This window comes from Falco peregrinus, chromosome 6, assembly GCF_023634155.1.
Source record: "Falco peregrinus isolate bFalPer1 chromosome 6, bFalPer1.pri, whole genome shotgun sequence".
In the NCBI taxonomy this organism is placed as follows: Eukaryota; Metazoa; Chordata; class Aves; order Falconiformes; family Falconidae; genus Falco; species Falco peregrinus.
In genome coordinates, this window is record NC_073726.1 from 93582272 (window position 1) to 93594280 (window position 12009).

General features: G+C 42.1%; 1 protein-coding gene and 1 gene segment (V, D, J or C); one reads left to right on the forward strand and one right to left on the reverse strand.

Annotated features, from left to right (window-relative positions):
- LOC101922302 (T cell receptor beta constant 2-like) overlaps nucleotides 1-12009 on the reverse strand; it is a 13671-nt gene continuing 1662 nt past the window's right edge. The window contains 4 exon segments of the C gene segment in view: nucleotides 1-324; nucleotides 2538-2644; nucleotides 3732-3749; nucleotides 4138-4473. Coding sequence covers nucleotides 298-324; nucleotides 2538-2644; nucleotides 3732-3749; nucleotides 4138-4473 — 488 coding nt within the window.
- Nucleotides 9158-12009, forward strand: part of LOC101916582 (trypsin I-P1-like) — a 24248-nt gene continuing 21396 nt past the window's right edge. The window contains exon 1 of the mRNA XM_055807381.1: nucleotides 9158-10739. The gene's annotated coding sequence lies outside the window, so the exon portion shown is untranslated. The remainder of the gene's footprint in view (nucleotides 10740-12009) is intronic.

The window sequence follows — 12009 nt, forward strand, 5'->3', positions numbered from 1 at the left end:
TGTAAAAGAAGCTAACACTTTATTCCCAATTCAAGGAGCTGGGTTCTCAGCCTCCGAGCATTAAGAAGGTGTTAGTTTTAAAAATATGATTCTATGTGATATGATACAATATGATCTGGAAATACAGGGAAAACCCAGCAGTGGTTACAATAAAGTGGAAAGAGCAGGATGGGGACAGAGAATCACTAAGAAATAATATTCAGAAGTTCTTAGACAGAAGCATAGATCCTTTGCTATGGAAAGGTCGGCAGAGTAACTTGCTGTGTTCCTGCTGATGTGATGAAGAGGACTCTTCATTTATTCCCTACACAGCTTGCCACCAGCCTAAGAGGAAACAAAACAGAACAAACCGGTATAATTTATTATTATTATTATTATTATTATTATTATTATTATTATTATTATTATTTATTAATATTAATAATAATAATAATAATAGTAATAACAAACAACCAAAACAAACAAAAAAACAAAACAAAATTAACAAATAAAATAATCTAGGAAATAATAGACCATATTTATCGGTTTCCCAGCTCTTGTGTCTCCTGAGAACATTAACAGAAATGACCATGTTGTATCTCCACACTTTCGCCCATTTCTGTACCAAGGAAGTATCTTAACCTGTACAAATTATTTACTTACATACTGAATTAATATCTTCACACATAACTTTGTGTGTTAGATGACTAATCAGGTGCACTTCTATAACAGAGTGACTGCATCTGTGGACAAGGGAAGGGCTATGGACATTATCTACCTGGACTCCTGTAAGGCCTTTGATAGGGTCCTCCACAACATTCTTGCTGCTAAACTGGACAGATATGGGTTTGGTGGATGGACTGTTATATGGGTAAGGAATTGGCACATGACTGTGCCTAAAGAGTTACAGTCAATGGTTCAATGTCCAAGTGGAAACCAGCAATCAGTGGTTTCCCTCCAGGGTCAATATTGGGACCGATACCATTTAATCCCTTCAGCAATGTGTCATTGATAGTGGGAGTGAATGCAGCCTCATCACGTTTCTGGATGACACCAAGCTGAGTGGTGCAGCCTGGACAGACTTGATGAGTGAGCCCATGTGAACATCCTGAAGTTCCACAAGGCTAAGTGCAAGGTCCCTCATTTGAATCAGGGTGGTTCCCAACATCAGTACAGAGTGGGTGACGCATTTATTGTGAGCAGCCCTACAGAAAAGGACTTAGGGATACTGGTGAATGAAAAATTGGGTATGAGCCAGCAATGTGTGCTTGCAGCCCAGCCAGCCAACCATATCCCAGGCTGCATCAAGAGAAGAGTGGCCAGCAGGTCAAGGGAGGTGATTTTGCCCCTCTGCCTTGCTCTCATGTGGCCCCACCTGGAGCACTGCATCCAGCTCTGGGATCCCCACTGCAGGAAAGACACGGACCTGTTACAGAGGGTCCAGAAGAGGGACACAAAAATGGCCAGAGGGCTGAAGCACCTCTCCTATGAAGAGAGGCTGAGGCCATTGGGGTTGTTCAGCTTGGAGAACAGAAGCCTCCGGGGAGACCTTCTTGCAGCCTTTCAATCTATAAAGGGGGCTTACAAGAAAGACAGAGAGCCACTTTTTACAAGGCCTATAGTGACAGGATTAGGGGAATGGTTTTAAACTGAAAGAGGGTAGCTTTAGATTGGCTATAAGGAAGAAATTTGTTATGATGAGGGTGGGGAGACACTGGAACAGGTTGCCCAGTGAAGTTGTGGATGCCCCATCCATGGAAGTGTCCAAAGTTAGGTAGGATGGGGCTTTGAGCAACACAGTCTACTGAAAGATGTCCCTGCTTACGGCAGGGGTGTTGGACCAGATAATCTTTAAAGGTCCCTTACATCCAAAACTATTCTGTGATTCTGATTGTGATCCAGTAAAATACAAACCTACTCCTTCCAGTATCCTTCAAAAACACAATACCATAATTGAGATTGTGTTCATACTCACCCTCATCTGCTCCAATCACTTTTTGAATACATCTCTGAGTCCTGCTTTTAAAGGAACAAGTGCTGAGGCTTCTACTACCCACACTGGAAATATCTTTTGGCTATATATAAGAAACTGACTGATAAAAGTCATTTCCTGGTAGTTATTTAAACTTCTCCCATTTGTTCATATTTATCCCATTGTTCTTTGTAAATCTTTGTTCAGATTTATCACACGTATCTCCTCAAAAACTCTGCTTATTACTTTCACTGCAGGCATGAGTCCTTTTTCAATGCTTATGGAAAAATATATCTGATATTTCCCTTCTTTACTTTCTAGAGACGTTGTCCTTAATTCTGGTCTTTATCCATGTGTTTAAAGAGTATTCTGAGAAGGAGTTTCTTTGCTAGATAGCATCGTTTTTATGGGAGTTCTGGAGAAACAATAATGGAAAACTCATCACTTGTGGGTTTTCGAACTAACCCCCACACAGCCCAGCACAGCACACAGAGAACAACCCCACAGTGGTGAACAGATTCAATCTGTACCCACTGACCCCCACACTAGTGAGGAAGCTCAGCCCTCAAGCACCACACTAGCCTACCTGGGCTGCCCACACCAGGCTGCTCACCAAAACCGCATAGAGCAAGGCTTTGCCACAGAGAATGAGGTAGGTGAGCTTCAGGGAATTTCCATACCGCAAGTAGGACTCTGCAAATGCAACACATTTGTGTATTGAGTTATCATCATCATGAGAGACTAAACCTAATGTAGTTTTAATCAAATAAAAACCCTTGAAATCTTCAGCTGAACGACACAAACAAACTGAAGTCAAATTAATGGCTCTGCTGCCATGAGATAGCAGGGGAGGAGGAAAGAGACTGTGATTCAAAGAACCAAGAGAGAAAGCAAGAATAGGAAAGACAGAGGTTGGCTTTATGCTAAGACAGTATGTCCTGAGTGAGAACGTTCAACCGTCATGTTGCCACACCTACTGAAAAACAAGGCTGCTCACGAGAATCGCTTCTCACGAACCTGAATTAAGCTGAATCAGAAGGCAGGAATTTTTTTCACTTGTTATTGTCCTTGTGAGTGTTGCTGATATATCAGGGGAGTTTTACACAGCCCAGAATAGCATGGTATCTAGAAATTTTGTTCTTGTTGATTTTTTGCTCTTAAGGAATGGCAGTAGCATTGAAACACCAGTCTGATCTTGCTTCAGCCTTAAGATTCCTGAAGCATTAAAGAAGCTGGTCAAAAAAAGAGTGTGTACATATGTATATATAAAGAGACATGATTTTTAATATGAATATCCTTGCCATTTGGGGGGGAATGTGGCTTGTAACCAGAATTATTGATAGATTGACTGAACCTGATTAGTTAGAAATCTTCAGAATTCCGTGTGCTGAATCTGGATGTCATAATCCCTTGGCTAAGTATGATTTTTTTCTTTCATGGGTAAGCAAGCAGCTCCCCAGCAGAAGGAATTCTTAAGGACTGGAGAAGACAATGAAAAGAGCAAATTACACTCTATAGAAAGGTTCCACAATTTCTTCTGTTATTTCTAGAGGGAATCATAACAAAAAGCTAAAAGACCCAAAGCATAGCTACATACAGTGTACAAATACAACCCTCCCAAAGTCTTTTTATTCTTTTTTTTTTTATCTAACATACAAATAACTTATATGAGGAAGTACAATTATTCTTGTAGCAGAATTCTCACGCACCTTGTACTTAGCATCAGTAAAACTGGAATTAAAACACATACAGGTATTTTCCTGTGAGAACCCACACATACCTTCTGTGAGCGCACAACCTGAAAGACAAAAGTGATCTGAAAGTCACATTTCTCTTCAATGCAAAGAGAACACAAATTTTAGAATTTACAATTTACAATATACTGCCTGATTCATTTTACTATACTATATATTTTACTATGTTATAATTTTACTATACTACAGAGATTTCTCAGTGATGAATCTGAAGAAAACTTGGAAAATTTATAGATGTACCATGATAATGTAGATATGGAGGCCCAGGAATACGAAGAGACATATGAAAATACCTACATATTTACATATGTTTGTGCTATAACAGCGTCATGTATGGAAGATGTGTATAGATGTGCTTTACATCCTAACCCACACCCTCTTGTTCTGTGGTTTCTAGTTTGTACAGCATGGCGATACACAGTTTTTACTCACCAGCATCACCATAGATGAATTTGTGTATTGATTCCTGTGTTCCGTTGTTAAAAAAATTGGCCACACACTCAAACCGATTCAAAGGGTTGAACCATTCCTGGGCCGAGATCCTCAGCCGGCTGGTCAGTGAGTAGGTACTCTCATTCCGTGTGGAAAACTCATCTGTCCCCACCCCTTCTGTCCTCTCAGCGCCATTCATCTTCCAGACCAGGCTCAGGTGGTCAGGGTAGAATCCAGAGGCCAGGCACACCAGCGTGGCCTTGTTCTTCTGTTGGATCTCTTGCTTTGATGGGGAAAAGATGGCCACAGCTGGAGGCAGGATTTCTTTGTCCTTCCCTGAAACAGAAAGCAAGACGGCCCAGAGCCCTCATTACTGTCTTCAATCAGAACCTCCTTAAAATTGTGCTGTGTTTGTGCTGTGTGACTGCCAATACAACTGGCCTTTTAAAAACTACGTATCAGAGAATTCATTTCTATTAGATAGGTAGACACCAGGACACTCGGGGTCCCAGAGACTGGTCTCAGAGGCTTGGTCTGCCCAGCCACTGGCATGGAACTCCCCAGCCCTGGCAGCCCGCATGCGCTGGGACCTACGCTGCTGAGTTCAGTAGCTTGGAGCACTGGGCAGTCACCAGTGGCTGAAATCCAACTGGAACAAATGCAGGATTCTGCGCCCGGGAGAGAGGAACACCAGGCACAAGCACCAGCTGGGAGCAGAGTGGCCGGCCATGGCCCCGCAGGGAGCGCCCTGGGGTGCTGGCGGGCAGCGGGCCCCGCAGGAGCCACCAGTGAGCCCTGGCAGCCGAGGGCAGCCGCACCCCAGGGCGCAGCACCCGCAGCGTCACCGGCCAGACCGGGGGGGTATCCCACTACACTCAGTGCTGGGGTGGCCTCACCTCCCACCCTGGGGGCAGCTCTGGGCCCCACACTGTGAGGAGGCTGCAAAGACCCTCGAACGCGTCCCGAGGAGGGCAACAGAGCTGCTGGAGGGGCTGGAAGGCACGTTCCATGGGGAGCAGCCAAGGGCACTGGGTCTTCCTGGCTTGGGCAGAGGGGGCTGAGGGGTGGCCCTGCGCTCTGTGACTTCCAAAGAGGGCAAGGGGAGAGGGAGCACTGAGCTCTCCTCCCTGGTATCCAGTGATAGCACACGTGGGAATGGTTCAAAACTGCACCAGGGGAGGCTCAGAATTGATATTCGAAAACACTTCTACACCAGGAGGGTGCTCCAACATGGGAACACGCTTCCTAGAGAGGTGGTGGATGCCCCAGCCTGTCAGTGTTGAAGGGGCATTTGGACAACGTCCATAATAACACGCTTTAACCTTTTCAGCCCTGAAGTGATCAGGCAGTTGGACTAGGTGGTCGTTGTAGGTCCCTTCCAACTAGAAATATACTTCAGCCTCATACTTAATGATTAGGGGACCACTGGGTGCACAGATCTTCTTACTCCTTAGTTATTCATGTCACAGTACTGAGGAGCTGTGAACATGTTGCCCTGCAGGACCGCTGATTCCTTGAGCAGCTGATCCCAACTCTTGTTACAGTCTGCCTCCTCTTTTAACTACCAGCATCAATCATGTTGCAGGCCTACTGCTCCTTTGGTTCTGCCTAATAGACTGGTTTGTGTATGCTTTAAGGAGAGCCAGTGGGAGAATGGACAGCATTATCAGTGGAATAGCAGAAGAGGAAGGTTTGCATAAAGCTAAGATGTCTTGTCTATCAACAGGGCAACTACTTTTGTGAGGGAGAAGACAAAACTGCAAAGACCACAGGCAGGAGGCAGATGTTTTGTCTCAATCAGAAGAGCACTAGATGGAGGCTTAAATAAAGAGATACCCAAACATAAACTCAAGGAAAGGGTAAGGTTAGTTGACTTGCCACACTACAGACTGAGATCCAGCAAGTGTATCTGCATGTCCTTCGCTTGAGCAATACCTAACATTTAAAATACTGGTTCAAGTACGTTTGTTGTCACTGAAGTTAATAAAGACTTTGCAGTGGAAGCAAAAGCTACACATCTCTAAACTGCCATATAAGTGAAGAAGCACGCATAACAGCACAGCTGCAAGTAAAACCTGAGGGATGCTGGCTGCCACACATTGCTGAGAAGAAGATACTGCTCGTTAACCATTCAACACTTTACTGCAAAACTAAGGAAAGAAGGCAAGCCAGCAAAACCTTAAAACCAGCCTGAAACTGTCATTTTATCACACAGTGATAGATGTATTTAACAGCAGAATTTGCTTTCTGACATCTCTGTCCAAAACCTCACATATGACCACCAAACAAAATTAATTTCTTTGCTAGCAATCTTAGCCATGGATTAAAAAAAAAAAAAAAAAGCCCAAAGCATTTGACTCTACAAAGAGTTAGACTTAGCAATTTTGCTTCCTTCTAATACACAAATAAGATGTAGCCAGGCAGTGAATAAAGTGAGGGCCACAACTTGCAGAAACATTGCTTGGATTTAATGAGGTCAGCAGGACTATATGGGCAGAGGGGGACATCTTTCTGGCTGATGATGCCAAAAGATAGAGGCATAAACTGACAATATTTAAGGTAATTCTAATTGACAGATATAGCTATATATTGGATATGTGCACTCAAAATGTGCTTGTTCCTGAAAGAAAGAAAGAATGTGGCTATTTCTATATTGTCACAACTATCCATTTTTACACTGTTCAGCTTATTCCAAAAGTTTTATTGCATACTGGCTAAAATGAACTAGAAGCTGGTTCTGCAAACAGACACGGATGGAAAGGTGGGCGGAATCTGAGTGATATTACTTATATATGTATAAGTACTTTTTCCTACTTTGATGAGCATAATCTGTTCCTGAGGTCACCTTTCACTGTGCAACAGTCCTGATCATATTTCCTTACTCTTATCGCCCCTGAGAGCAGAACTCATGCAGTTAGTTACACTCACTGTAAGACACTTCTCTGGCAAAGAAGAAGGGAGCCATAAATAAGAATTAAGTCCACAAACACCCATATTTATGGTCGTGTTCTGTTGGTAATCGGTGTACTTCTTACAAGAGAACAGTATCTCATAAGCTAAAGCACATGTAGAACTTTACTGCTCCATTTTTAAACTTGAGTGTCTTGACTTTTTCATAGAGACAGACACAGAAATTTAAACAACCAGTAATAAACATCCACAACTAAGATACACATGGGCTTCTCCATAGCCTTAACACTATTAACTTTTACAGATATACTTGAAACCACCGAACAATCTTTATTATCTTCACTTCACAAGCTTTTGAAGCTGTTTATTTGAAGCTCAAAAAAATTGGGGAACAGTGTGATTATAGGAATGTATTTATAATGATGTACATGTGATATGAACACAATCATTTTTCTTTTAATCAAACTCCAAACTTTTCTACACTTTTAACCTAGAACAATAATGAAGCTGGAAGTAAATATAATGAAATAAATTCGGATATGTAAACAAGTGCAAGTATAAGAGACTCAAAATAAATGAATTTTTTTCTGCAGTTATATAAGATGATTTACGAACAGCTAGGCTGAATTTCTACCGTTAGTAGGGCTAAAGGATGTTTTTTTATTCAACTTCTAGGTAAACTTGCATTCAGATACTCTAAAAAAAAGGAGAAAACAAAGTTATTTTATATTAAACAACCGTTACAGTGCAGAGTAGTGAAAATGTTCTTTACAGCCTTGGTTTTAAAATCTTCAATATCTAAAACAACCTCTCATGTATCATTTACCCTTTTTTTTGCTTTGACTTGAGGGAAGATATCAAACATGTCTAGAAAAGAATGCATATAGAGCAGCATTAGGACATACTCCATATTTTGAAGAGGTATCAAATCAAATGTCATCTGTTTGGAGCTCTCAACTTTCCAGGACAACGTACTCTGTGATTTAAATTTTTTTTCATAAGCTCATTAAGAAATGCAACAAACATGACAAACAGGAGCTCAATCCCCTTTTCCCTAGACTAGTCTGTCTCATGAGTTCACTTATTCACCATTCAAGGTATAAGGTTTCATAACCTATAACACATAATTCTTTAATTTATGCACTTAGGAGGAAAAAAAATCAGAAAAAGAATTTAGTGACTTAGCCGATGGGGAGGGTGCTCACCCCTCATCCTTCCTCCTCCATCACGGTGCAGGCATCCCCTGTACCACACCAGGAAGCATCCAGCTGCTGTTGGATGTGCTTCAAAGGCTTTTTTGCGTAAGCTGATGTTTTCATACTTTCCACCTTGGAGGTTTGATCTATACCATTTCCGTAAGTTAGCAGGTTCTGAAGAAAAGGCCAGACAGAAGACAGGGGCGGCAGGAGCCAGCACTCTGCCGGTGACAGCGGCCATATGATGGCCCTTTGGCTCTTTCTGGGCACCGGTCCTGCCTACCTGGTGCTTCCCTTTGGCCCGAGGCGCTGCTCAGGCGTGCAGCAACCCTCAGCATGCGCTGTTAGCCAAACCCAACACGAGCTGAGCGAGCGGTCACAGTGTCTAAATGAGAATGTAAGAACAACTTGTTCCCTTTCATTAATAAAATCTCAGTGCATAAATATAAGCAGGATGATGCAAAAGAAGTTACCCTTCCCATACACAACTAAACTGATCGTGAACTGATCCTATCTCCCCTAGGGCTAGGACACACTTGGGAGCTCAGCTTCCTGTGGGTTTCTCACTGACCAGCATTCCTTAGACTGAGGTGGATGAACCATGTTCCATACACCCCTGAAAATGTGGATCTTAAGGAACTCTCTCCAGGCAGGGAAGACAGTTTTATATTTTCCAGTGAATCCCATTTTTTAATGTAAAATGATGAAAAAAAGAACAAAAGCTGACAGAGGTATTGGGAAAATCTATAAAAAGCCTTTCAATTAACTGAGAATTTATCACATGGTGATAAATGTATTTATCACTCAGACTCCTGACATAGCTGGTATACAAAATAATAATATATATATGATATAGCTGGACTTTTAACACCTGTCTATTAGGCAATTAATATCTATTAGGTACATAGACACAAAAACATAAAACATTTGACTAGAGAAATACATGAGTGTTTGTATTTCTAGTATTATCTCTGTGAGAACAATAGGAAAGCTGGCAAGAAGCTGAGCAAATAGGTCAGCAGAAAAGTACCCCGTAGTGTTATAAGCCCTGTGTTTGTAATATGGTACTAATAGATAAGTGTCTGTGTTACAAGGCACAAGCATCTTCCACTGCCTGCATTACATTCCTGGAGGCTAGTAAGACATGATGGTTATTGCAATGTTCTGCAGCATCTGTAGTGTCACACTGCCATGTGATACCCCACCCAGACCCCTGCCCCCTCTACAGGGTGACTTGAAATGAAGGAGCTAATCTTACTCACTGTATGAAGTGAAGAACACTTTAGATAGGTAACCTGAATTTGCCTGGGACAAGTTTTGTTTTAGGTCTTAACTCTCCACCTTCTTTTAAGACTATGAAATGTCTCTTATGTTAGTTATAATTTAGGTTATCCTAGGTATCAGAAGCCCTCATTCTAGACTATACATCTTACCAAAACGATGCAAGATTCTATACACTCACAAATCAAAAGTTGTCTCCAGTCCAAAAGTGTTTAATACCTACATATAAGACTAAAAACCACAGACTTCTACAGTCAAAAGGATGTACAAGGCCACAATGAGATGTTACTCGGAAGCTAGGCAGTGACCCTAAAACCCACCATATTTTTTTTTCAATATACTTTGTTAGAGCACCTTTTTTACTCATCTAGACTGATATATCCACCAGGTCTGTAGATGAACATGGAAATAGAAATGCAGAGAGAACTCTGGAGCCAAAAAGAAAACTTTTACTGGTTTTTGGTGCGATAGCACTATAAATTGTACATGTTCTTCCTGATCACGCCCTCCTTCCAAGGGCAGAGAGAATTAGCAGTTAGAAGAAAATTTATCTTGCATAGATCTTGACTCCTAAGCCCTAGTGTTGACTCTCAGCTTTTAATCATGACTGTCAGTGCTTCCTCTACAAAGATCCCCAGGGTCCTTCTGTGAAAACACATGAGCATGCAGAGACTTCAGAAGAGGTGATGAAGATAACTCCCTAGAAGGGCTGGCATTGCTCTGCTTTTGTTCCAGTGGATATAAGGAGAGGCTGATCATCTCTACTGCTGCCTTCTAGTAGCTGGCTTTATGAATTTTTTTCCTACTCTAAAAGTATCTTTGACGTAAGTTCATTGGCTCATAGCCTAGGTGGCTAATGAGTGAAGACATGGAAACAGGGAGGACACGAAAGAAAAATGAGAGAGATTTAACAAACTAAACCAAAACAATTCAAAGAGGAAGGCAAGTGGAAAAGGCAGACAGAAAGAATGATAAAACTACTGGAAAGACAAAGAAAGCCAGAGAGTAAGCATTCTTGAAACTGGTACAAGCAAGAGCAGAGACAATCAGAAGAGAGTGTTATCAACTGTCAGCTCTGTTCTGCTTTTCCAGTGTCCACGGCAGTCACAGGCACAACGTTTCATCACCTCAATGGGTAAACTCACGCACTTTCTGTCACATATTCTTCACCCACCTAAGAGAAAAGTACCACAGTTCTATTCCCATCACGGCAAGGTTAGTTTCATGATTTCTTGTTATCTTTCACTTCTACTGTCATTTTAAAAATCATCTGTGTATATGCTACGTATCACTATCACAAGGGAAATTTCCAAGTGTCCTCTGCATTGAACAGTCTGGTTAATCACAGTTACTTACCTGTAACTCCGAGTACAGTGTCAGCTCCAAAGGTTAAGTGTCCTTACAACAGTCAGTAGCGCAGTTAAAAAGCACAGCTGTGCACAGCCAGCCTACAGCCCACACTGCCATTGCACCCTGCTTGCCAGCCACTCCATCCCTTGAAAGGGCACTGGTTAACAGAGCATGCACCAGCCTGTGTTGCTACAGTTTGCTCTCAGATGTGGCAGTAGTAGATGGAAAAGCTTACTTTGCTCCATGATTACAAAATGCCCCAATATAGGTGATGTTAAACCCTTTACTGGGAGGGAAGCAGGCAGAGAAAGCAAATGGGGAAAAAGACAAGGAGTACAGGAAAAAAGAGCACAGAGAGAAAAAGAATGCAGTCCTTTCTGAGAATTAGAAATCATGAAAAGGGCTGTTAGAGGAAGCCAGTGTTCCAAAGCAACTTTAGGTAGCCTGCCTTCCATCCCTGGAGAGGGGAGCAAAGCACCAGCAAGGCTACACTTTCCCTGCCTGATCCAGCAGACACAAGAATCTGGGCTCTGTCTCTGAAATGTTGCTTTTGATTGTTGTAGAGATGAGCTGCAAAAGCTTACAGACCAAAGACAGATCTTTCACTTCCAGCCTCTCTAACGTTTTCTTGGTGAATGGGAGAAAACAGAATTATTTCTTACTTTCTCCCCTCATGAAGTTCTCAACAGGGAAAGACAAAGGCAACAGACACAGGGATCTCAAAATACATGCCTGAAGGTTCTACACTTCGATGGTAGCACATCTAATTTTAATATGCAACCAGTGAAGTATTAATCCTGTCCTCATGGCTGTATGAAAAATGATCATTATTCTGCTGTTAATTAAGAATGCTCTTGTCCCCTAAACCAGTATCACATATATCACAGAGATCTGACTACTGTCTTACCTATGACTGTGAGTTTTGTCCCACTGCCAAAGTGCTGTCTGTCATATTCACACTGTTTTGCAGCTGCAGGAAAACCTCTCCTCTACTCTCAGTCCTCTGAGCCAAGCCTGTGGGCTAACCTCATGCACTATCAGCAAAAGAAGAAACACAAAGAACATTAATTTATGGTCCCCTAAAAAAAATAGAAAGGTCTCTAAGGGAACACCACTCCATCTGTGCATCTAACCA